This window comes from Dipodomys spectabilis, unplaced genomic scaffold (assembly GCF_019054845.1).
Source record: "Dipodomys spectabilis isolate Male_0828 unplaced genomic scaffold, ASM1905484v1 ptg000422l, whole genome shotgun sequence".
NCBI classification, from domain to species: Eukaryota; Metazoa; Chordata; class Mammalia; order Rodentia; family Heteromyidae; genus Dipodomys; species Dipodomys spectabilis.
The window spans coordinates 4,595,258-4,620,850 of NW_024871099.1; the positions used below are offsets into that span (position 1 = coordinate 4,595,258).

At 52.0% G+C, this 25,593-nt stretch overlaps 2 protein-coding genes across 2 annotated transcripts; one reads left to right on the top strand and one right to left on the bottom strand.

Annotated features, from left to right (window-relative positions):
* Positions 1-963: 963 nt before the first annotated feature.
* Positions 964-13,286, bottom strand: Atp4a (ATPase H+/K+ transporting subunit alpha). Its single transcript, XM_042667973.1, has 22 exons — positions 13,229-13,286; positions 12,991-13,131; positions 12,837-12,896; positions 12,196-12,399; positions 10,466-10,579; positions 9,065-9,317; positions 8,658-8,926; positions 7,561-7,759; positions 7,187-7,296; positions 6,972-7,106; positions 6,122-6,314; positions 5,852-6,027; positions 4,537-4,673; positions 4,299-4,449; positions 4,052-4,220; positions 3,793-3,947; positions 2,985-3,108; positions 2,376-2,521; positions 1,756-1,889; positions 1,387-1,488; positions 1,204-1,295; positions 964-1,049 (listed from the first exon to the last, which is right to left on the bottom strand). Exons 1-22 carry the CDS (start codon positions 13,238-13,240, stop codon positions 1,021-1,023), a joined length of 3,105 nt encoding a protein of 1,034 aa, XP_042523907.1. The 5' UTR covers positions 13,241-13,286; the 3' UTR covers positions 964-1,020.
* A 9,935-nt stretch (positions 13,287-23,221) lies between these two features.
* LOC122097336 (transmembrane protein PMIS2-like) lies at positions 23,222-25,186 on the top strand. The gene is made up of 2 exons (XM_042667767.1): positions 23,222-23,458; positions 25,058-25,186. The coding sequence occupies exons 1-2, from the start codon at positions 23,222-23,224 to the stop codon at positions 25,184-25,186; spliced, it is 366 nt and encodes a 121-aa protein (XP_042523701.1).
* Positions 25,187-25,593: the final 407 nt, after the last annotated feature.

The following is a 25,593-nucleotide window of genomic DNA, read 5'->3' on the forward strand; positions in this document are numbered from 1 at the left end:
CAGCTGGCCCCACTCCACAGGTAGATGTCTGGTCAGACCTGGGAGTCATTGATCATCTGACTTCATGCTAGAGGAAGGGGGATGGGACGCACCCCACCTGGGGAGATGTTCTGTGAGATCATGGGCCAGAAATGGCAGAGCTGGGATGGAAGCCTGGGCAGTAGGACAGTAAGGGTCCAGGCCTCAGGTTTGTAACGGGTCTGTGGAACCTATAAGTGGTGCTGTGTGTGTGAGCGCATGCTCATGCACATGCACACCAATCCTGAGGCTTGAACTGAAGGGCCTGGCATTGTCTCTGAGTTTTACTCAAGGCTAACGCTCTACCACTTGAGCCACAGCTCCATTCCTAGCTTTTTTTGGTGATTCATTGGAGATAAAAGTCTTCATAGACTTTCCTGCTCAGATTGGCTTCAAACCATGATCCTCAGATCTCATCCAACTGAGTAGCCAAGAAAACAAGTACCAGACACCGGCCCCTGACCCCAGAGGTGCTTTCCAATGGAGCCTAGGCTGATGGAGGTGTGGCTGAGAATTGAACAGGACAAGGAGGAATTGTAGGTAGGGGGAAGGACGGGTCCAGGCCATGACTGTTGAGTGGAAATTGAAGCCAGGAGGCCAGAGCTGGTCAAGGTGGTGGTGGTGGTGGCCTAGATGCCATGTCGGGATGTGCAGGGGACCAGTGCCTGTGGGCCCAGTGGGTATGACAAGCTAAGCAACAGAGTCTGGATGGCACTTGCCCAGCTTGCAGAGCGGGATGGTTTTATTACTCTCAGGCAGTGTGAACTTTTCCACCCAGCAGCCCCCAGGCCCACGCTTCCATCCACACATCCCACTGGGAGGTACCAGCCCCCTGGGAAGCTGTTTCTCCGGGCTCAGGGGCAGGGATGGGCTGGGGGAACAGTGGGCAGGGCCTCTGGATGGGACACGCACAGGTGCAGGCGTGACACTGTTTGGCTGTGCAGCTGTTGTGGAGGAGCCATGTGTCTACCCCCTTCTGCCTGTAGTAGGCACAGTGTCCTTTCAATAGTAGAGTTCCTGGTCCCACCAGCCTAGGGGAGGGGGGGAGGAGAAGGCTTAGAGCAAGACCTGCGAAGTGGGGAGCCAGGCCCCAAGGTGAGGGAATGAGTTGGGGGGTGGGCTGGGAGAGGATTGAGAGGTGCGGTAGATGATCACAAGTCAGGGGCACCCAGCCCCTACACTCACTCCCTGGGCAACAGCGAACTCCAAGTTTGCGGATCTCATCATAGACGAAGATGAGCAGGCCAAAGGGCATGGGGACCAGCCACCACTGGAAGCTGCAGGTGCAGGGGGGCGGTGGGTGAGGGCAATGCCCAGACCATGTCCACACCCCACACCCCATCCCCCCGCCGAGCCCCAGCCCCTCACCGGATCGGCATGAAGTTGAAGATGTTGGGCATCCCCGGGCAGTAACACAGGAAGCAGCCAATGCACACCTGGAACACGATGGCGATCACCAGGATCCGGTTCCTGCCAGGGAGGGAGGACAAGCTCAGGCAGGCTGGGAACTCAGCACTGAGTCACGGTGCACTAAAAGTGGTGGCAGCGGGGCGTCCCCAGACACTAAACATGGGGTGGCTGTAACTCTGCGGTGGCAGTCCCCCCACTGCATCAGCAAGGACTAATGCACCAGTGCACAGCCTGCCGTGGTGGTGCGGGGGCTTGCCAGTATGGGGAGGGACCAGTGCCAGGGGGTAGGGGGACGAGGGGTGGACATGCAGGGAACAGTGGGGTCACCTGAAGAAGCCCTGCTGGAAAGCCGAGAGGCGGCGCGTCTTGCGGATGAGCACGTCTGCGATCTGGCACATCTCGATGCTGATGAAGAACACGGTGTAGCAGGTGTACTGCTGGTACAGGCGCTGCCCGAACGTCTGGACAAAACCAAGCCAGCCTGAGCCCAGGCAGATCAGCTACCCCCGGGGGCCCCATGGCCCTGGGCTAGGACCCCCCATGCCTCCCTTCCCCTCACAGGAGGCTCGGCTGCTGGCTCTGTGTGACCTGAGCATGCAGAGCTCGGATGCTGCTGCACAGGCTGTGCACCGAGCTGCCTGGCATTCACAACCAAAGCAGAGAAGCAGCTTCCTGACAGCCCAGGGGAGAGGCCCGGAAAGGAAGGACTGGAGTCCCAAGGCAGGATTTGTAGAGACCAGTGGGAAACAAGGCACAGAGATGCAAAGCAACTTGCCCAAGGTCACACATCTTGTCAAAGCCATACCAGACCACAAGCCCAGGCAATCTGCCTCCAAGAAGGCACCAGCACAGCTGGCTAGCCTGTCCCCATAGAGCCGTGGTGGACTGCCCCAGATCAGGTAGCACAGGATCAGGGCAGTCCCAGGACTGGGTGGACAGGAGCTCACCCACTCCTGGCCATAGCTGTCCTGCAGATCTTGTAGGTGGTGATCCTCCCACTGTGGCCGCAGCCCCACGCACAGCAGAGGGAACCAGCCCTCCTGCGCCATGGCCGTGAAGTAGTCGGCGAAGCCAGCAAAAGACTGGATGGCCCCTGGGAAAGAGGTGGGCAGCAGGGAGGGGCAGGGACATTAAGTCAAGATCAAGAGAAAGCCGGGCGCCGATAGCTTACACCTGTCATCCAAGCTACTCAGGAACCTGGGATCTGAGGATCAAGGTTTGAAGCCAGCCTGGGCAGGAAAGTCTGTGAGATTATCAACCATGAACCACCAGAAAACTGGAAGTGGAGCTGTGGCTCAAAATGGTAGAACACTAGTCTTGAGCAAAATTGTCAAGGACAGCTTTCAGGCCCTGAGTTCAAGCCCCAGGACCAAAAAAAAAAAAAATCAAGGCCCTGAGATAGACATGAGACAGAGGCAGAAAAAGGGGAAAGGGATACAGAAAAATGTAGAGAACCCTCAGAAACAAAGACCCAAGGGAAAGCAGGGATATAGGGGACCTAAGATCAGACACCCAGGCAGGTGTGTGCAGCAAGGAGAGCCCCGATGCACGCTCACCTATCTGGAAATAGGAATAGGCAGCCAGGGGCTCATTGACCAAGCGGTCGCGTCTGGGGTTCCGCGGACGCAGGTGCATGATGTCACTCTCTGCCTTCTCATACGCCAGGGACACAGATGGGAACTGGCCAAGAGCAGAAGGAAGCAGAGCTGAGGGTGGCCAGGGTCCTGTCCCACACTTCCAGCCATCCTCCACCCACCAGGCAAGAACAAGAGACAGGGCCTGCAGCGGCCCGTCTGGGTAATGTGTCATCTCCATTAAAAGGTTAGCTTTTGTTGCGCTGTCCTTGGCTCTCTTACTTTCTCCCTCTCCTCCATCCTCTCCAGCCCCTATCTCTTAGCTTTTTCACTCAAAACTAGTGCTCTACCATGTGAGCTTTTTTCTGATTAATTGGAGATGAGTCTCACAGACTTGCTTGTCCAGATACTGGCTTCAAACTAAGATCCTCAGATCTCAGCCTCCTGAGTAGCTTGGGTTACAGGAATGTACTACAGCCATCCAGTTCCTGGATTCTTAGTTTCTGTGTGTCTAGTCTCTAGCCATTTTCTATGACTGCCTCTGCTTTTGTGTGTGTCTCTCTCTGTGTCTCCATGTCTCTGTCACTCTCCACCTCTGTGTCTGAAGTGGCACAGCACTAGCCTTGAGTGAAAAAAAGCTCAGGGACAGTGTCCAGTCCCTGAGTTCAAGCCTCAGTAGCAGCAACACACACACACACAGAGGCATGTTAATCTTGGCCTATTGTGGCCACTTGGGGGCGTGGGTCTGGGGGTGGGGCACCACAGCACAGGGCCTGGGGACTGAACTCACAATGTCAGTGCAGAGCTCAATAAAGAGGATGGTGATGCACCCAAGGGGCAGGGGCACACTGACGGTGATGTAAATGAGGTAGGGTGTCAGTTCTGGAATGTTCTTGGTCAAGGTGTACGCGATAGACTTCTTCAGATTGTCAAAGATCAGCCGGCCTGTAGGGAGGCAGCAGATACATCAGCCTCCTCCCAGCCCATTTCCTCCTGAGCCCACACACTGCCCATCCCCCGCCCCCCACTTTCCTTGGCCCAGCTCGGACCCTGTTCCACGCCTGTCACAATGGAAGCAAAGTTGTCATCCAACAGAATCATGTCGGCTGCATTTTTCGCAGCATCTGAGCCAGCGATGCCCATGGCTACACCAATGTCTGCCTTCTTCAGGGCGGGGGAGTCGTTCACGCCATCCCCTGTTACAGCCACGATTGCACCCTGCAGGAAAGTGCTCAGTGGGAGAATGCTCAGGGTCTAGCCTGGCCCATCTGCCACCCACCCCAGTCAGGCTCTCACCAGCCGCTGGCAGCTCTCCACGATCACCAGCTTCTGCTGGGGACTGGTACGAGCGAACACCATCTCGGGGTGGGTACGCAATGCCTCCACCAGCTCCGCTGGGTCCATGTCTTTCAGCTGCATGCCATTGATCACGCAGGCACGGGCATCTCTGGGGAGGGGGAAGAGTGCTGAGCTGGGGCCTCTTCTGGCTGCATGGGATGCAGGGAGAGCTATGGGGGAGGGCTGAAGGGCTTACTTCCTGTTAACCTGGTCCACAGGTACCCGGAGGCGGGCAGCAATGTCCTCCACCGTCTCACTGCCTTCTGAGATGATGCCCACGCTGGCTGCGATGGCCTTGGCTGTGATGGGATGGTCACCCGTCACCATGATCACCTGCAAGGGGTAGGAGGCAGCAGACCCAAGCTCCCCATCTTCCCTGAGAGAAAGCTCATATGCTCCATTGATTGTCTCAACCAAACATGATGACCTACTATCTTGCCTAGACAAAACACCACCAGAGTTGGGTGCTGGTAGGTCACGCCTGAAATTCTAGCTACTCAGGAGGCTGAGATCTGAGGATCATGGTTCAAAGCCAGCCCAGGCAGAAAAGTCCGTGAGACTCTTATCGCCAATAAACCACCAGAAAACTGGAAGTGGTGCTGTGGCTCAAGTGGTAGAGCACTCGCCTTGAGCTAAAGAGCTGAGGGACAGTGCTCAGGCCCAGAGTTCAAGCCCCACAACTGACCAAAAAAAAAAAAAAAAAAACAAAACTGTTCCTGTCTTTGAGAAGCTGACATTTTGGCAGGAAGAAACAGAAAGCAGGCAAATTAAACAAATGAGTTATACAGCAGGCTAATAAAAGAAGGGAAAATAAGCTCCATGAAGGAGTAGCTCAACTTGATTAGGTCCAGCAAAGACTTTACTAGAAAGGTGACATTTAAGCGGAGACCTGGAGGAAGAGAGATTCTTGAAGGAAGAACTGTCAGTTCAAAGGCCTTGGGGTGAGAACATGTTGAATTTCTGGGAAAATAGCGGTGCCTAGAGAGGTGTGGATAAGAGGTAAGAGAAGAAGTAGATTAGAAAGATGGCAAAGCCACTTGCTAGGTCCTTAAAGACCACTGGAAGGGTTTGTTCTCCAGTAGCTCTTTACCCTTGATTTGTCATTTAAGAACCATGTCAGCCCTTCTGGCCATTGGGTTGAAATGAGATCCCTGGCTATGATTGGGCACTTAAGCCCAGACCTGGCCCCAACAAGCTATTCTGTCCCAGTTACACACAGTAATAACTGGTCCAGGGGTGAATACATATGTGACCCAATCTGGCAAGACAGGCGAGAGGTTTAAGTTAAAGCTACTGGGGTGGGGTGAGGGGGAACAGAGAAAAGCAGGGCAGAGGCCAGGAGAAAGGTAAATCCCTAACGACACTGAGCTCCTGGATCCAGCTATATCTGAATTTTCTTTTTGTCCTTCTATTTCTCAGGAGTTTGTAGTTGGGTTTTTCTGTCACCTCAACCCCCCCCCCCATTCATCCATCCTCCGTCCTCACCCCCCCCCTCCCCATCAGTGGCGTACCCGGATGCCTGCGGTCCGGCATTTGAGCACAGCATCCGGGACGGTGGCCCGGGGAGGATCAATCATGGAGACAAGTCCCGCAAAGCAGAGGCCACTACTGGGAAAGTTCATGGCCTCCGCGTCGAAGGCATAACCAGGCGGGTAGTCCTTCTCATTCAGGTAGAGCTGGCAGAAGCCTGGCCGGGAAGCAGGGAGCGTGAGGGGGAAGCGGGAGGGGGAGGCACCACGCCCCCCTCCGCGGCCCTCCCCGGCCCGGCCAGGCGGGCTCACCCAGCACGCGCTCGCCCAGGCCCCCCAGGCTGAGGTAGGCCGTCTGGAAGGCCTCGCGCCATTGCTCGTCCAGGGGCAGCTCCTGGCCCTTGATGAGAATGGAGCTGCAGCGCTCCAGCACGCGCTCGGGGGCGCCCTTCATCACCAGCAAGTGCCGCGGGTCACGTGGGTCCTCCAGCGTGTGGATGGACAGCTGTGGGAGGAGGGGCGTGGCCACCTGTGGGCGTGGCCGTACCGCGTGTGCACGGTGGCGGGGCGTTGGGGGCTGAGGGCGTGGTCACGGGGAGGACTGGGCTGTGGGCGTGACCACCAAGGGCGGAGTTGTGTTTGTGGGAGCGGTTACTCGGGGCGGGGCTGAGGTGTGGGCGTGGCCTGAAAGATGGGGCGGGGCTGAGAACTGGCCTTGGAGTCTAGGGATTAAGGCGCTTGTACCCAGAGACAGACTTTGGTAAAGACTAAAGGCTAGGACAAGGTCCTGGGCACGAGGAATGCGCAGAGTGGGGTGCAGAGTTGGACTGGAGACATTTCATGAGTAGTTACTCCCGACTCCCTACACCCCAAAATGAGAAGGCTGCAGGACGTGGGTGGGGGAGGGACTGGGGGTGTGTGGCCTAACCTGTGGCAGGATGGGAAATGGGGATGTGGAAGGGGGCTCTGTGTGTGTGTGTGAGAGAGAGAGAGAAAGAGAGAGAGAGAGAGAGAGAGAGAGAGACCTGGGGGCTCGTGGGCGGGGCTTTGTGGGCGTGGCTTTGGTTTGATGGGCATGGTTTTTGTTTCGTGGGCGTGGCTTTGGTTTGTGGGCGGGGCCTGAGGCTCCCGAGCGGGGGCCCGTTGCAGCCCCCCTGCGCACCTGGAACTTGTTGGTGGAGTTGAAGGGGATCTCACAGACTTTGGGGAACCGGTCCCGGTAGCCCATGGCGTTGCCCAGCGTCAGCTCTGAGAACTTGAGCAGTGCAGTCTCGGACGCATCTCCGATCACGATGCGCTGGGAGTGAGGACAAAGGTCAAGGTCGCAGTGGGTGTCACCAGGCTCCTGGCATCCCCTGGCATCCCCCAGGCTCTCACCTTGGGCACAGGAACCGCGTCCTGGCCAGACTTGAAGGCGGCCCTGTTGCAGAGGGTGAGCACGCGACACAGCGCCCGCCACGTCTCCGAGGACTGGTCAAACGTCTGTCCTGGAGACCAAGCATCCAGGTTGGGGCCAGGAGGGAGGCCGGGGCAGAGCCCCCCGAGCCTGTCCCACAGGTCCCCTCCTCACACCCCACAACAGGACCTGCTCCCCAGACCTCATATCAAGTCTTCAAGTCTCTGAGATGGGATTCTGAGCACCCTGACAGACACGAGCTGAAGAGACCCCCCATTAATTTAAAGCCTTCCCTAAGCTCACTTAAGATCACCACAATCGGAAACCTGGCCCCCTCTTCCTCCCACCTCCATACCTGACTGGTCTTCCGTGGTGTCTGCTGTGTGGATGTGGTTGTCAAACCACAGGTGTGACACAGTCATGCGGTTCTGGGTGAGGGTCCCCGTCTTGTCGGAGCAGATCACCGATGTAGAGCCCAGGGTCTCCACGGCTTCCAGGTTCTTGACCACGCAGTTCTTGCTGGCCAGCCGCTTGGCTGTCAAGGACAGGCAGACCTGAGGAGAGGTGAGAGATGCAGGCATTGGAGCCAATTACTGCTTCCAGTACCTTCTACTCCTCTCTCAGAGCTGGAGATGAGAAGGAGATCCTTTATTCCAGCCTCCATCTGGCAAGTGCAGCATCCTGCTCCCCAAAGCAAAACTGAACAGAATGAAAAAGGCTTAAGCCAGGTTGCTGGTGGCTCATGCCTGTCATCCTAGCTACTCAAGAGGCTGAAATCTGAAGATTATAATTCAGAGCCAGCCCAGAAAAGAACGTCTATGAGACTCTTATCTCCAATAAACTACACACAAAAAAAACAAAAACCTAGAAGTAGAACTGTGTTCCAAGTGGTAGAGCACCAGCTTTGAGTGCAAAAACAAGAGACAGTGCCTGGGTCCTGAGTTCAAACCCCAGTACCAGCAGAAAATAAATATGTAAATGAATGCTTGGAGCCAGGTGCCAGTGGCTCACTCCTGTAATCCTATTCAGGAAGCTTAGACCTGAGGATCGAAGTTTGAAGCAAGCCTGTGTAGGAAAGTCCATGAAACTCTTAGCTCCAATTAATCACCAGAAAACTGGAGGTAAGGCTGTGGCTTAAAGCGGTAGAGCCCTAGCCTTGAGCAAAAGAACTTAGGGACAATCCCACAACACACACACACACACACACACACACACACACACACACAAAGCCTGGATACACACTGGCTGCCCACACTAGGCCTCAAGCCTACTCCCTGAGCCTTCACGCATTTGGTGGTTGCTGAACCGATGAATGATGGAAAAGTAGAAGGTGAATGGCAGGGAGATGGATGGATGAGGGATAGGAAGGGAGATAATGGGGGAAAGCCTGGATGGGTAAACAGATGAACAGGCTCTGAGCTCTCTAGGTCCCTTTCTGTGTCCCCCACTCACTGTGACAGTGGCCAGCAGCCCCTCTGGCACATAAGCCACCACAATGGCCATGAAGAACACCATGGCCCGCAGGAAGGTGTAACCGATGCACATGGCCACCACAAAAAAGGTAGCACCAAAGAGGATGGCCAGGCCCGCGATGATGTCCACAAAGTGTTCGATCTCAATGGCAATAGGTGTCTTCTCGTTCTCCACTCCCGAGGCCAGCGATGCGATCCGGCCGATGATCGTGCGGTCCCCTGTGTTCACCACCAGACCCTGAGCCGTGCCTGCAGGGAGAGCAGCTGGGGGTGAGCCTTCTCTGTGGCTGTCCTGGGAGTGGGGAGGTGTGGGTCACAGAAGATAAGAGGCGGGGAGCCTAAGAGGGATCACGAAGGCAGTGGTGGCTCTCAAGGAGGAGCACAGACCCTCAAGGCACATGGTGGAGAAGAAGGCGATGTTGCGGGTCTCCAGGGGGCTTTCGTGTGTGCACTCTGGAGAGCGGGTCTGTGGTTCCGATTCTCCCGTGAGCGAAGAGTTGTCCACCTTACAGCCCTGGGCTGACAGGATACGGATGTCTGCCGGCACGCGGTCCCCGCCTTTCATCTCCACCAAATCACCCACCACTAGCTGGTCTGCATTGATCTGGAACTTGTCCCCATCCCGGATCACAGTGGCTTGCTGTGGGGAACAGCAGAGTGGCATGAGACAGGTACAGGTAGACTTCGCTGACTGGGATTGGGGACATAAGGAGGTGGAAGGTGGGAAGAATTGAGGCCCTAAAAGAAGGAGTGGGGAACATCTGGCCTGAGGGCTTTATAAGGCCTTGGAAATCATTTGGCACGTGACAGGACACACACCAGATCTTGCTAGTCCGCTGCCTGTGGCTGTCTGCCTGTATTACTAATGTGTGTGTAGCCAGACACCAGTGGCTCATGCCTGTCATCCTAGCTACTCAGGAGGCTGAGATCTGAGGATCGAGGTTCAAAGCCAGCCCAGGCAGGAAAGTCCATGAGACTTTTCTCTCCAATAAACCAGAAAACTGGAAGTGGCACTGTGGCTCAAGTGGTAGAGCGTTAGCCTTGAAGAGCTTAGGGACAGTGCCCAGGCCCAGAGTTCAAGCCTCGTGACCAAATAAATAAAGTGTGTGCACATGTGCATACATGCACAAATATTGGTGCTTGAACTCAGGGCTTGGGTGTTGTCCCATAGCTTTTCCACTCAAGACTGGTGCTCTACCACTAGAACCATGCCTCCACCTCCAGTTTTCTGTGGGCTAATTGGAGATATGAGTCTCACAGACAGGATCACTAGTTTCCAGGTGCTTGTGGCTCATGCCTGTCAACCTTGCTACTCAGGAGGCTGAGATCTGAGGGTTGAAGTTCAAAGCTAGCCCATGGAAGGAAAGCCCCTAAGATTATCTCCACTCAATTACCAAAAAAACCCAAAAACAAAACAGAAGTGGAGGTGGAACTCAAGTGTTAGAAAGTTAGCCTTGAGCAAAAGAAGCTTAGGGACAAATGCTCAGTCTCTGGGTTCCAGCACCAAAAAAAAAAAAAGTCTGACAGATATTCCTGTCAGAAGTTGACTTTGAACTGTTCTCCTCGGGTTTCAACCTCCTAGGAGCTAGGATTACAGACGTGAGCCACCGAGCACCCAACCATTGATCATTTTCTATGGCTGGCAAATGATGCTAGGAATATCCATACAGCCTTTGACAGCAAAGACTTCTTCCCGCTCCTATAGGGGGAGAGATGACCAGCCTAGACAGGGATGGTTGGGGATGATAGAAAGCGTCACAGGGCTCCAGGCACGGGAGGAGGACCCACCTGTGGCACCAGGTTCTTGAAACTGGCAATGATGTTGGTGCTTTTGAACTCCTGATAATAGCCAAAGCAGCCAGTGACCACCACCACAGCAATCAGAGCCAGGGCCAGGTAGAGCTGAAGGGAGAGAGGACAGGGTTATGCACAGGGGCTGGACACTCCTGCCCAAGGCCGCTGCCCAACACCAAGGGGCCTCCTGTGTCCCCTGGTGTTCTTGGCATCACCTCCAGGGTTTCCCCCCATGCTACTGTGAAGCCTCCCGCACTGCTCCCTGGGGTCTGAGCTCCTGTCCCCGGGTCCTGTGCATCCATTCATTTATTTACTTATTATTTATTTGTGTTGGTCATGGGCTTGAACTCAGAGCCTGAGTGCTCTTCCTGAACCTCTTTTGCTCAAGGCTAGTGCTCTACCTCTTTGAGCCACAGCTCCACTTCAGGTTTTCTGGTGGTTCGTTGGAGTTAAGAGTCTTTCCTGCCTGGGTTGGCTTTGAACCTTGATCTTCAGATCTTAGCTAGGATTACAGGTGTGAATCACCAGCTCCTGCTTATGCATACCTTTATTTCCTGTGTATTGTGTCACTGTGTCCCTAATCCTATGGCTTCTACATCCTGGGTCTTCACAGTCCTCATATTCTGAGGTTTCCTGCATCAAGTGTGTGTGTGTGTGTGTGTGTGTGTGTGTGTGTGTGTGTGTGTGTGTGTATACCTATCCTGGGACTTGAACTCATGACGTGGGAGCTGTCCCTTAGTTAGTTAGTTAGTTAGTTAGTTAGTTTTACACTCAAGGCTACCACTCTACCACTTGAGCTACAACTTGACTTCTGACTTTGTTGGTGATTAAATGGAGACAAAAATCTCATAGGCTTTTCATGCGATCACCATCCTCAGATCCCAGCCTCCTGAGCAGCTAAGAGGACAGGTGTGAGCCACTAGCACCAAGTTGTCCCTTAGTCTTTTTACTCAAGATTGGTGCTCTACCACATGAGCCACGGCTTCACTTTTGGCTTTTTGGTGGTTCATTAGAGAGAAGAGTCTCACAGACTTTTCTATCCAGGCTGGCTTTGAACTGTGATCCTCAGATCTCAGCCGCCTGAGTAGCTAGGATGACAGGTGTGAGCCCCTGAGATACAGCACTCAAGTCCTACCTCTGCTCTGGGTTTTGTTGTTGTTTAGGTTTGGACCTAAAAAAAAAATCCTAGTTGGGCTGGGAAGGTGACTCAGTGGTAGACTGCCTGCCTCACATGCGTGAGGCCCTGGGTTCAATTCTTCAGCACCACATAAGCAGAAAAAGCTAGAAGTGGTGCTGTGGCTCAAGTGGTAGAGCGCTAGCCTTGAGCTGAAGAGCTGAGGGACAGCGCCCAGGCCCCAGAGTTCAGGCCCCACAACTGACAAAAATAAGTAAGTAAGTAAATAACTAACTAAATAAATAAAAAGTTCTAGTTGGGATTCGAACTCAGTACCTGCTGCTTTTGTTCACTGGCCAGTATTCTACCAACTGAGCCACATCTCCACCCACCCCACTTCCATCTTTACATATGGCATTTCCGTGTTCCTCTACCTCTCATGTCCAATGTCCCTGTGACCTATGACCTCTGGCCCCCGTTACCCCCCAGGATGGGGATCTCCACCGCTCTGCCTCCTCAGCCTGTGACCCTTTGGTCCGCGCTGCTCTCCTCCGTCCCCTCACGTCCCGTCCCTGTGTGCCGTGTCTGCCGGGCAGCGCCACACACTCACGTTGTCGTCGGTGGTGAGGTCGCCCTCGCTGGCCTGGATGGCGAAGGCAATGAGACAGATGGCGGCGGCCACCCACATGAGGCACTGCAGACCACCCGCCAACTGCCGGGCAAACTTGACATATTCCGGGGTGCCCTTTGGGGGTCTCAGAGCATTGGGCCCATCCCGAAGCAGGAACTCGGCCGCCAGGCTTGCAGTCAGGCCCTGGGAATGCAGGGGTGAGGTCACATCAGGGCCCGCTCCCCTGCCCAGTCCACACACCCTCCCCCTCCCTGTGTGTCTCATGTTTCTCCTTCCCTCTCCCCTCTCTTTCCTTCTCCCCTCTCCTCAGTTTGACCCTTTATTTTATTGTCAGTCATGGGGCTTGAACTCTGGGCCTGGGCGCTGTCCCTGAGTTCTTTTGCTCAAGGCAAGCGCTCTACCACTTGAGCCACAGCGCCACGTCCGGTGTTCTGGTGGTTCATTGGAGATAAGAGTCTCATGGACTTTCCTGCCTGGGCTGTTTTCGATCCACAATCCTCAGATCTCAGCCTCCTGAGTAGCTGGGATTCCAGGCATGATCTGGACCAAGTTTGACCCTCTAATGCTTCCTCTCTTCTCTCCCTCTCTCCCTGTCCCTCCTCACCCCTACATCAGCTCACCTTGGTGGCACTGGTCCTGTATTTCTGCTCCAGTTCGGCTACTGACAGCTGGTGGTCATTCTGTGGTTGAGGACAGGACACTGACTCTAGCTCTTCCTGGCCCCAGTCCCCCAGCCTTCCGTCCCTCCTCCCTGGCCCTCAGCCCTGGGCTCACGATCTCCATCTCCTTCTTCATGTTCTCCAGCTTCTCCTTCTTCTTGCCTCCCCCACCGCCTGCCTTCTTCTTGCTCATCTTGGCCGACATGTCCCCACCAGGGCCAGATCCCAGCTCCACGGAATAGAGCTCGTAATTTTCCTAAGGATGGAGGGCAACAAGGAAGGCAAGAGATGCCACTGAGACCCCTGCCCCCTCCCCCCTGCCCTCCCGCCCTGACCCCACAGGAGTCACTCACTGCCTTCCCCATGGTGCTTGGCCCCTCTGCCTTCCTTGTCTCTGCCAGCTCCTGGGGTCTGGACTGGCTCTGATATACCCAGGGCAGATGGGGTGGGGCAGGGCAGACCTGGCTGACGGCAGCTGACTAGAAGGCTCCTTGGAGTGACCTCCAGGCCTGGAAAGCCCAGGTGTTTCCTCCTGGATGCCCCAACCGGCCCAAATCCCAGCACACCTTACCACTCAGCCTGGGAGCCATGGGGAACAGCCAATGGGAAGAGCCAGTGGGTATTCTGAGCTGGCGGGTATTCACTTATTTAACCTTCCAGTGACCCTTCCAGGTGAGGACTCCATTACAGCTGGGGAAACTGAGGCACTGGGGGAGTCAAGTGACAATACTCAGGGTTGAAATCAACTGCAGAACTTCCTGGTCATTTGTGAAGGGGGCTCTCATATACCTATTGTGCAGATGGGGAAACAGGTTCAAAGAGAGTCCGAGTGGTATGCTACACGTTCAGCTGTTTCGATTCCTGTCCAGGAAAAGGAACAAAGGCACAAGGAAAGTTGGGAACCCTCCTGCAGTTCCCCCAGGAAGGACTCTCTGGAAGTGAGGAGTGGGGCTGGCAGAATGTTGGGGTCTGTGTGTACTCTGTGTGTGTGTGTGTGTGTGTGTGTGTGTGTGTGTGTGTGTGTGTGTGTGCGTGTGTGTGTGTGTGTGTGTGTGTGTTTGAACTCAGAGCCTGGACACTGTCCCTTAGCTTCTTTTTGCTCAAGGCTAGCTCCCTACCACTTGAACCACAGCTCCACTTCCAGCTTTTTGCTGGGTCACTGGAGATAAGGGTCTCACAGACTTTCCTGGCCTGGTTGGCTTCAAACTTCGATCCTCAGATCTCAGCCTCCTGAGAAGCTAGAATGACCAGCTAGAATGACAGGCGTGAGCCACCAGCACTTGGCTAATGATGGAGTCTTGGGTATGATTTTGCTTTGGCCTCCAGAAGCTGACATGTCTCCAAGGGCAGCTATGAGTGAACTTGATAAGCTAATCACCTTTTTGATACCCTTTTCCTCAGCAGGGCACCACCTGGAAAAGTCAAAGCAGGTAGTAGCTTGGGCTCACCCACACTACCCAGCCGCTGGTCCCCAGCCTGCCCTGGGCCTAGGAGAGGAGGCAGCATAGGGTGTGGTCACCCTGACTGCCCTTGAAATGAGACCATTTGAGTACTGGCTGAACTTGAACTTAGGGGTGTAAAACAGATAGGGTACTCCTTCAATTTACATCCTTCTAAAGGCTTCCCTTCTTGCTTAGCTACTGCCTAAGCCTGCATCCATTCAACTTCTATGCTACCTGAGCCTGAATCTTTATAGCCACTGTCTGATCCTGAGTCCCCACAACTACTTTCTAATCCTGAGTTCATACAGCTACTATATTACCTAAGCCTGAATTCATATAGTCATTCCCTGAGCCTTAATTTATATAGTCATTCCCTGAGCCTGAGTCCACACAGCTACTACCTGAACCTGATTCCATAAAGTGTTGCCTAAGCCTGAGTCCACAGAGCTACTGTCTGATACTGACTGCACATAGCTACACTATACTACCTGAGCCTGAATCCATGTAGTCACTACTTGAGCCTGAGTCCACAGAGCTACTACCTGAACCCGAGTCCACAAGGCATTACCTAAGTCTTGAATCCATAGAGCTACTGCCTGATCCTGAGTCCACACATCCTTTTCTCGTCTCCCAGAATTCCTCCCCAATGTCTCAGAGACCTCCTACATACAACCTCCCCCCCCCCCCCGCCCCGTTCTTGTTGTTTTTTTTAACAGTATTAAGTATATTTTCTGGCTGCTGGTCTTTGAGACAGGAATCCACCATGCAGCCACTGGCCTTTAAATAAAGACTCCAAGATTCAATCCTTAAAAAAAAAAAAATAGTCGGGTGCCAGTGGCTTACGCCTATAATCCTAGCTACTCAGAAGGCTGAGATCTGAGGATCGAGGTTCAGTCCATGAGACTCTTATCTCCAAATGAACCACCAGAAAGGAAAAAAAAAAAAAAACAGTGGCTCAAGTGGTAGAGTGCTAGCCTTGAGCTGAAGAGCTGAGGGACAGTGCCCAGGCCCAGAGTTCAAGCCCCAGGACTGGGAAAGAAGGAAGGAAGGAAGGAAGGAAGGAGAGAAAGCGAGCACGAGAGAGAGAGAGAGAGAAAGAGAGAGAGAGAGAGAGAGAGAGAGAATGGCATCTCAGGCTGATGGGCAGCTTCTGGCAAAAACTTCTCCCCAGAAATGTGGCGAGTGTGACATAACACGATGGTCTTGGTAATTCCAGGTCTTTCTGAGCCTGGGGCAAATCACTGGAAACTTGCTTGAGACCAATGAATGGTCAGAATTCGAAAACTTTTTCTTTTCCTGAGAAGGAAAAGCCAGTGGGTAGATTATTAAATAGACAAGGGACAAGTAAATGGTTCCTATGTGTATGTGCTGGTACTGGCACTTGAACTCAGAGTCTGGGCTCTGTCCCTGAACTTTCTTCACTCAAGGTTAGCTCTCTACCCCTTAAACCACAGCTCTACTTTCAGCTTTGGGTTGTTAATTAGAGATGAGTCTCACGATCTTTCCTGTCACCGCTGGCTTCAAACCGTGATCCTCAGACCTCAGCCTCCTGAGTAGCTAGGATGACAGGCATGAACCATCTGCAGGTGGTGGTAAATGGGTTTTAGGGGGGATTTGCACAGGAACTTCCTGGGACCAGGCCTATAAAAAGTCTTAGGGACTCAGTGTCCTTCAGAATTCTGACAGTCCTTTATCCTTCTGTTCATTTTCCTTCCCTTGCCCAGATTCTTTTTTTTTCATTTCTTTTTTTAGGTGCGAGTCCAGAACTCAAATTTGGCACCTGATGCTTTTGCTCATCGGCTAGCACTTTACCAACTGAGCTATCCCGCCAACCCAAGATGCTTTTTTTTCTCCCCCCCCTTTTTGTGGGGGAGGGGAGGACAATCATGGGACTTGAACTCAAAGCCTGAGCACCTCCCTGAGCTTCTTTTGCTTAAGGCTAGTGCTCTACCACTTTGAGCCACAGTCCCCTTCCAGTTTTCTGGTGGTTCATTGGAGATAAGAGTCTCATAAGCTGAGCACTGGTGGCTCATGCCTGTAATCCTAGCTACTCAGGAGGCTGAGACCTGAGGATTACGGTTCAAAGCCAGCCCGGGCAGGAAAGTCTGTGAGACTCTTATCTACAATAAACCACTAGAAAACTGGAAGTGGCACCATGGCTGAAGCAGTAGAGTGCTAGCCTTGAGATGAAGAGCACAGGGACAGCACCCAAGCCCAGAGGTCAAGCCCCACAACCGACAGAACAAAAACAAAAACAAAAAACGAGTCTCATGGATTTTCCTGCCTGGATTGATTTTGAATCATGATCCTCCAGATCTCAGCTTCCTGAGGTAGCTAGGATGACAGGCATGAGCCACCAGCACCCAGCTTGAAATGCTTCTTTTGTGGCCACGAACACATACTCCTCGGCTCTGTTGGAGATGCTAGAGATGCTATTCTATATTCTTTTTTTTTTTTTTCTGGTTGTGGAGCTTGAACTCTGGGCCTGGGCTCTGTCCCTCAGCTCATCAACTCAAAGCAAACACTCTACCACTTGAGCCACAGCACCACTTCCAGATTTCTGGTGGTTAATTGGAGATAAGTCTCACAAATTTTCCTGCCCAGGCTGGCTTTGAACCACGATCCTCAGATCTCAGCCTCCTGAGTAACTAGGATTACAGGTGTGAGCCACCTGTGCCTGGATTTTTTTTTGTGCCAGTCCTGGGGCTTGAACTCTAGACCTGGGCACTGTCCCTGAGCTTCTTCTGTTCAAGGCTAGCACTCTACCACTTGAGCCACAGAGCCAATTCCAGCCTTTTCTGTTTATGGGGTACTGAGGAATCAAACCCAGGGCTTCATGCATGCTAGGTAAGCACTCTATACCACTAAGCCACATTCCCAATCCCCACTATTCTATATTCTATCTTAATACCATTCCTGTTGGCTAGAACACAGTTTTTCTCCCTGTGCCTTCCTTGGTCCATGATCCAAGGCTACATCTAGTCTTCCACTGGGGTTTCCCACACATACCCCCTGTCTGTCTCCAGCCTGGCCCTGACCATGTGAGCCACCAATTCCTCCATCGCCACCCAGACATTTCATCTTCACTGCAGTCTCTGTGGAGACAGGGCCTGGGGTGTCTCCATGATTGCCCTGTGCCCTGTATTACCCAGCCCCAGCCAGCCCCAGGGAATATTTGCTGAATGCAGAATTTCGCCAGGACCTTGACCTTGAATCTCTGTGTGTGTTTGCACCTCTCTCTGATAAGATAGTGGACCCAAGAATGCCCTTCACTTTTTCACTGCCAGACCCCAGGAGAGGGACTAGGCAGACAGGGGTTTTGCTTGTCTCTCTTCTGCAGACAGGACCAGGGGAGAGCAAGGGCCAAGCTTGACACCTCAGGCTGCCCAAACTGGCAGCTGAGTTTGCCTGTACTCGGTGCAACTGGGCGGGTCCACATCCCCAGGGCTGAGTGCAGAGCCACTCAATTCCTAAGACCCTGGCCAGGCTGACCTTGTGCAGGGACTTCAAGGTCAAATCCTGACTCGCTCTCTCCTGCTTCTCCTTGGAAGTCCCACCCTCTCCCGCCCTGACCTGCCAGCAGGCCCTCCTCTCCAGCTCCACCTCTGCCCCACACTGGGTTTCTACCTGAACACTGAGGGAGCCTGCGCACACAAGTCAGGCCAGGGCCCTCCCGGCTCCCAGCTGCAATCCAGCTGCCCAGTACTTCCGCTGATCCTCACCAGACACCCAAAGCCCAGGGATGCGCCCCCCGCCCCTGTAAACTGTAAACTGCCCTTCTTCTACCACACATGTCCCCTGGCTGTTTCCTGCCCCCCCCCCCCAAAAAAAATAAAAATAAAAAAACTGGCACAGGGACTCTGGCCTCACTAACTGCCAAGTAAGCAAGAAGGACTCTTTGTTCTCTGGAATGTTCTTTTTTTCTTTTACTCACTGGTGGCTTACACCTGTCATCCTAACTACTTAGGAGGCTGAGATCTAGAGGATCATGGTTTGAAGCTAGCCAAGGCAGGAAAGTCTGTGAGACTCTTACCTCCAATGAACCACCCCAAAAAACAAGTGGTAGAGTGCCAGGCTTGAACATAACTAAAGGACAGCACCGAGGCCCTGAGTACTGGCGTGTGCACACACACACACACACACACACACACACTTACACGATAGAAGAGGGACCTAGAGGACATGTGAACAAATATGGGCACACATATACAGGTGATGGAAAAGCAGATCTTCCTCATAAACTTTGTTGTTCTTAAAAGTGCTGCCAGCTGGGAGATTTCCTCTGGGCCAGGCAATGGCTGATGTCAAGTTCAAGGACTCCAGGAAGACTAGGCCAGTACTCACAGAGGGGAGGCAGCCTTCACGTTTTCCCTTTCATGATTTCGAACGCAAGGCAGCTGGAGATCATAATGGCCCCCACCAGGATGCTGGAGATTCTGAAGCCCAAGGCCAGATTGGAATATTTCTAGGCCTTTCTCTGATCATGATGGAAGTTGGCTTCCCCAGTCTGTGGGAGGATGGGTAGAGGCAAGCTGGCAGAAGTATTTTAGGAACAGGAAAGGTGGGGTAGGAGGTAGAATGCAAGCGTGGGACTGTGGTATAAAGGAGGCCCCAGGGTAGTGTTAAAGGCCCCAGGAGAAAAAGAGATAAAGCCAGGTGCTGGTAGCTCACCCCTGTAATCCCAGCTACTCCGGAGGCTGAGATCAGAGAATCTAGGTTTCAGACCAGCCCAGGCAGGAAAGCCCATGAGACTCTTAATCTCCAGTGAACCAGCAAAAAGCCAGAAGTGGAGCAGTGACTCCTTGACAGTGAAAAAGTAAAGTACTCAGGCCCTGAGTTCTGGCCCCAGTGCCCAAAGGAAAGGAAGGAGGAAGGAAGGAAGGAAGGAAGGAAGGAAGGAAGGAAGGAAGGAAGGAAGGAAGGAAGGAAGGAAGGAAGGAAGGGAGGGAGGGAGGGAGGGAGGGAGGGAGGGAGGGAGGGAGGAAGGGAGGGAGGGAGGGAGGAAGGAAGGAGGGAGGGAGGGAGGGAGGGAGGGAGGGAGGGAGGGAGGGAGAGAGTATTGGGTAGGACATTGGAATTACACAAGGTGGGAAGCATGTTCTGGAGGAGGAAAGGCAGCCAGAAGGTGAGGGGAAAAAGAGAAAAGTCCTCCCAGGATTTCTTTTTTTTTGTTGTTGGTCGTGGGGCTTGAACTCTGGGCTTGGGCGCTGTCTCTGTGCTCTTCAGCTCAAGGCAAGCACTCTACCACTTGAACCACAGCGCCACCTCCGGTTTTTGAGTGGTTTATTGGAGATAAGAGTCTCTCGGACTTTCCTACCTGGGCTGGCTTTGAACCACGATCCTCAGGTCTCAGCCTCCTGAATAGCTAGGATTACAGGTGTGAGCCACCAGCACCTGGCCCTCCCAGGATTTCAAAGCAGTCCCTCAGAGGAAAAGTGAGAGGCTGAGGATACAGACATAAGGACAAAAGATTTAATGGCCATCTAGGCCAAAGTGGTTCATGCCCGCATTTTTAGCTGCATAGGAGGCAGATGGTGGTTTGAATCTGGATTAATGAAAAAGAAATTTGAGGGCTGGGAATGTGGCGTAGTGGTAGAGTGCTTGCCTCACATGCGTGAAGCCCTGGGTTCCATTCCTCAGTACCACACACAATACACAGAAAAACCTGGAAGTGGTGCTGTGGCTCAAGTGGTATAGTGCTAGTCTTGAGCAAAAGAAGCTCAAGTTCAAGCCCTAACACTGGGAAAGAAAGAAAGCAAGCAAACAAGAAAGAAAGAATAAATTTGAGAGCCCCCACCCCCATCCCAACCTATGTATTTATTTAGTCAGTCCTGAGGTACTCTGGGCCTGGGCGCTGTCCCTCAGCTCTTCAGCTCAAGGCTAGCACTCTACTGCTTGAGCCACACGCCACTTCCAGTTTTCTTGTGGTTCACTGGGGATATGAGTCTCACAGACTTTCCTGCCCCAACTGGCTTTGAACCTCAATCCTCAGATCTCAGCCTCCTGAGTAGCTAGAATAACAGGTATGAGTCACTGGTACCCAGTCAATGTTTGTTTTTTTAAAGAGGCCTATGCTGTGCTTCGCATAATGGAAGCTCCTATTGGAATATAATGAAAGCCACACACACAAAAATCTGGAGGTGTGGTTCAATTGGGAGCTGTGTGGTGCCCACCTTAAAGGAGTAAAACAGGGCAGGGATTGCCAGCAGGATGAGGAAGAAGATGGAAATGATGGAGAGACCCAAGAAATCCCACTGGAGGAGAAGCAGGGGCATCAGGACAACAGTCTGCAGCACCAGTGGCTGTTTATGCTGCTGCATTAACTTGATCTGAGATTCTGGATCTTTGGAGTGGGTTCTTTTAGCTATGAGGTCCTTCCTGAGGAGGGAGGGAGACACAGAGAGAGTGCAGTATAGAGACACAGGGTGAGGCGCTGGTGGCTCACGCCTGTAATCCTAGCTACTCAAGAGGCTGAGGTCTGCAGGATCTGGATTCAAAGCCAGCCTGGACAGGAAAGTCAGTGAGACCCTTATCTCCAATGAAACACCAGAAAACCGGCAGTGGCGCTATGGCTCAAAGCAGTACAGCACTAGCCTTCAGCAGAAAAGCTCAGGCACAGCTCCCAGGCCCTGAGTTCAAGCCCCCTGACCGAAAAGAAAAAAAGAAAATTACAGACACAAGTAAGAGGGTCAGGCAGGGGAAATCTGAGTGCCCTAAGCCATACCTTTTCTGGTTAGATATACTAAAAACCCAGCCTGTCCCCAAATAGCCAAAGCTCACCACAAACTCCACATTCCCATGTAACTTCCATGGTCCTAGAACAATACCTCACAGCCAGCCTCTGTCATTCCTGTGCCCCCATAATCCCTCCCTTGTCTCCTTCCCACTGTTTCATCTCCTCTAGCTTCTCCTCTGTGGAAACACATACTACAACTCTCACCACCACCACCACTATCACCACCCACCACCACCACCACCACCACCACCACCACCACCCCCGTCCCTCTCACGCACCCCCCCCCCCATCCCGCAGCATTGCTGATAAACCCATCACAGACACAGTCAAAGTTCTCATGACCTCCCTGGGCTCCCCTAGTCCCAGAGGCTAAGCCTGGGCAGGCAATTAAGACTCACAGGATGTAGCCCATTAGTCCCTACTTTGTTGTGATTGGCTACTCTGTTCAGAGCATGCCTCCAGCTCTAATATCTGGCTTCTGATTGGTCAATGTCTGTAAGAGGTGTTTCCCCATCACATCCCTTTTGCAATGACTGGAAGACTGAGTGATAAACTGTCCTTTTTCTGTTGTGGATTCTGTTTTGAACTCTTGATTGGCTCACTATCTATGTGTGAGTCTCATTTCCAGAGTGAATACTGAGTGTAATCTACCATCATTTAGGATTTGGGCTGGGACTTGAGGCCCACAAATACCTCTGGATGGAAAAGACCATAGCTCTCCTGGGATTCACAGCCCTTGGGAGAGACGGAAGAAAAAAATAGTTAAATGAAATTCAGCTGGGCAACGATGGCTCATGCCTGTTATCCTAGCTACTCAGGAGGCTGAGATCTGAGGACCACAGTTAAAAGCCAGCCTGGGCAGGAAAGTCCATGAGACTCATCTTCAATTAACCACCAGAAAACCTGAAGTGGCACTGTGACTCAAATGGTAGAATGCTCACAGCAACCAGGCCCAGAGTTCAAGCCCCACTGACTGTGAATGAAGAGCCAGGTACCTATGGCTCTTGTCTATAATCCTAGATACTCAGGAGGCTGATATAAGGATCATAGTTCAAAGCCATCATTTTTTTTGTTGGTCGTGGGGCTTGAACTCTGGGCTTGGGCACTGTCCTTGTGCTCTTCAGCTCAAGGCGAGTGCTCTACCGCTTGAGCCACAGCACCACTTCCAGTTTTCTAGCGGTTTATAGGAGATAAGAGTCTCATGAACTTTCCTGCCCGGGCTGGCTTTAAACTGCAATCCTCAGATCTCAGCCTCCTGAGTAGCTAGGATTACAGGCAAAGAAAGTCTTTAAGACTTTTTTTGTTGTTGGTGGTGGTCATGGGGCTTGAACTCTGGGCCTGGGCACTGTCCCTCAGCTCTTCAGCTCAAGGCTAGTGCTCTACTACTTGAGCCACAGCACCACATCATGGACTTTTTTGCCTCTGCTGGCTTTGAACCTTGATCCTCAGATCTCAGCCTCCTGAGTAGCTAGGATTACAGGCATGAACCACCAGCATCCAGCTCCCTACCTTTCTTAACCCCCCACTCTTCAAGTAACAGGGACACATTGTCCATTGTGACTTTTCTCTTGCATATGCATGAAACAGATGTATGTTCTCATTGGTAAGCCACCGGCACCCAGCTTGAGACTCATGTCTAGAAACAGAGCTGTGGCTCAACTAGTAGAGTGTCAACTTTGGGTGAAAAAGCTAAGGGTCAGAGCCCAGGCCCTGAGTTCAAGTCCAGGACCTACTGGTTAAAAGAAAGAAATGAAGAGGACAGATGGGAAAGAAAAGGAAGGAAGGAAGGAAGGACAAAAGATAGATAGACAGACAGACAGATAGACAGACAGACAGACAGAGATGTGTGGGGCCACCACACCAGCAAGAGCCAATATCCAAATTTACCGCATTCAACCAATCCCTATCAAAGTGGGAGCAGTCATGACCTAATAAGGGGCAGAGTCTGGCTCCACCCACTGAAGCCTGAATTGCCAGACAGCACTACGACCACACCCCCTTATGAGGGCAGCCAATCAGGGCTTGAGGTGCTGATTTCTCCATTGTGAAGAATTGGCCTTGACTGTTTGGGTGTTGGGGTTGTGTGGATAGAGCAAGGGGAGGTTTAGTGGGGCTGGGCCTCTGATTTCAAGACACTAAAGATCTGTCTTTATCTGAATAGATTGATCATGATCTCCATACCCAAAGATGACCCAGCTGCCCCAGATGCTTTTCCAGCTGCCCCAGGAGCTCCAAGTGCCCTGGAGACCCCAGCTAGCCCAAGTGAGGCCCCTAAAGAGACATCAGCAAGTCTACAGATGCCTGAAGGACTGGAATTTTATGCTCCAAATTACATATGTTTGACTGTCTTTGCAGTAATTTTTTTCCCTCCCCTGGGACTGGCAGCTGTCTACTTTAGCAGCAAGGTAAAAGAGTGCTCAGGCTTTGGCCTCTTCCTTCCTTTTTTTTCTCTCTTCCCCCACTTTTTTCTTTTTAATAGTATTATTATTTTAATTTATATATTTTTATTGTAAAGATACAGTACAGGGGGGTTACAGTGTCATGAGTAAGGTAATGAGTACGTTTCCTTTCAAGCATTGTTACCCCTTCCTTTGTTTTTCCCCTACCATCCCTTCCCTCCCCACCTGCCCAACTCCTCCCTCCCCCTCCCAAGTTGTAAAGTTCTTTTTCAACATAGTGTCTTGTACATCTCATTGTTACAATGGGTCAACCTGTATCCTTATTTCAGCATTTTGTTAGTTCCCTTCCCCTCCCCAATTAGAAAAATGTATATATAAGATGTAGGGCACCTGAATCAAATACAGTGAAAACAGGGGTTATATCATGAGGGAAGAACATACAAAAGAAACAAAGAAATCACATAGTACATTAAAAACAACAGCGACAAAGATAAAACCTCTTGAGTCTCTATCTTGCTGTTCATTTCACTTAGCATCATCTTATATGGTCATATGTACATAGTTTTTTACCTTTTCTGATTGTCTGGTAAGATTATCCTAGACGTATACTCATTATTGCAAATAAGGGAAACCATGGGACCTATGTTTCTTGGTCTGGCTTATTTCACTTACTATAATTTTTTCCAAGTCTTTCCATTTCCTAACAAATGAGTGGTATCAGATGGAGGCATAGAATTCCATTGTTTTATAGATAGATAGATAGATAGATAGATAGATAGATCACATTTTCTTGATCCATTCATCTACTGAGGGGCATCTGGGTTGGTTCCATATTTTAGCTATGGTGAATAATGCTATAATGAACATAGTTGTGCTGGTAGCTTTAGTATGGCCTTGTTTGTGATCATTTGGGTAAATGCCCAATCTTTTCCTTCTTTCTTTCCTTCCTTCCTTCCTTTTTGCTTCTTTCCTTGTCTTTGTGTGTGTGTGTGTGTGTGTGTGTGTGCTAGTACTGGGACTTGGGCTTGAACTCAGGGCCTGTGCCCTTGCTTAGCTTTTCTACTCAGTGCTGGGCCACTTGAGCCACACCTCCACTTCCAGCTTTTTGTTGTTGTTGTTATTGGTCATAGGTCTTAAACTCTGGCTCTGGGCCTGGGCACTGTCCCTCAGCTCTTCAGGTCAAGGCTAATGCTCTACCACTTGAGCCACAGTGCCACTTCCAGTTTTCTGGTGGTTAATTGGAGATAAGAGTCTCATAGACATTCCTGCTCGGGCTGGCTTTGAACCTCGATCCTCAGATCTCAGCCTGCTGAGTAGCTAGGATTACAGGCGTTAGCCACCAGCACTGGGCCACTTCTAGCTTTTTGATGGTTAATTGGCCAGAAGAGTCTCTTGGGTTTGCCTACTTTGGGCTGGCTTTAAACCTCAATCCTCAGATCTCAGCTTTCTGATTGCTGGGATTACAGGTATGAGCCACCAGCAACTAAAGATGGCCAATTTTATTCTCTTCCTGCCCCCCTGTCTGTGCTTCTGGCTGGGACCCAGGAAGGGGATTTCCCAAGGGTTTCTGGGCTCAGAATCTCATATCTGTGCTCCTGCCTACAGACTACCGAGGCCAACCAGAACCAAGACTGGGAGCAGGCTTACATCAACTCTGGCTGGACTGGTTGGCTGGATGTGTTCGCCATACTCATTGGTTTAGCTATCATTTACGTGTATACGTTATATATGTGAAGGACAGACCAGTATCCCAGGAGTCCATTCTCATCAGGACATTACCAGCTACCATGTGAGAAACTCAGTAGCTGAGACAATCTCCTAGCCAAGAAACCTATCAACCAAGGAACTCAACATCCAAGCAACTCACCTGCTCATGGACATTGGTAATCGCTTGTCAGTGACACGTAGGTTCCTATCGCCTCCACAGCTGTCTTTATCCACCATGATGGGTTGCGCTTTATGCGCTAGATCCCCTCAGTTCTACGGGGATGCTCTTTCAGAAAACTATTTCTTTGCCCAATAAAATGGAAGGGTTTGTTCTGGCTTCTCCTGTGTCTGTATGGTTTTTGGTTCTTTGTTGTTTTTCCCCAGGTTGGGGGAGGGGGGGATTGTCTGTATTTCACTGGGGCTATGTGTTTCCT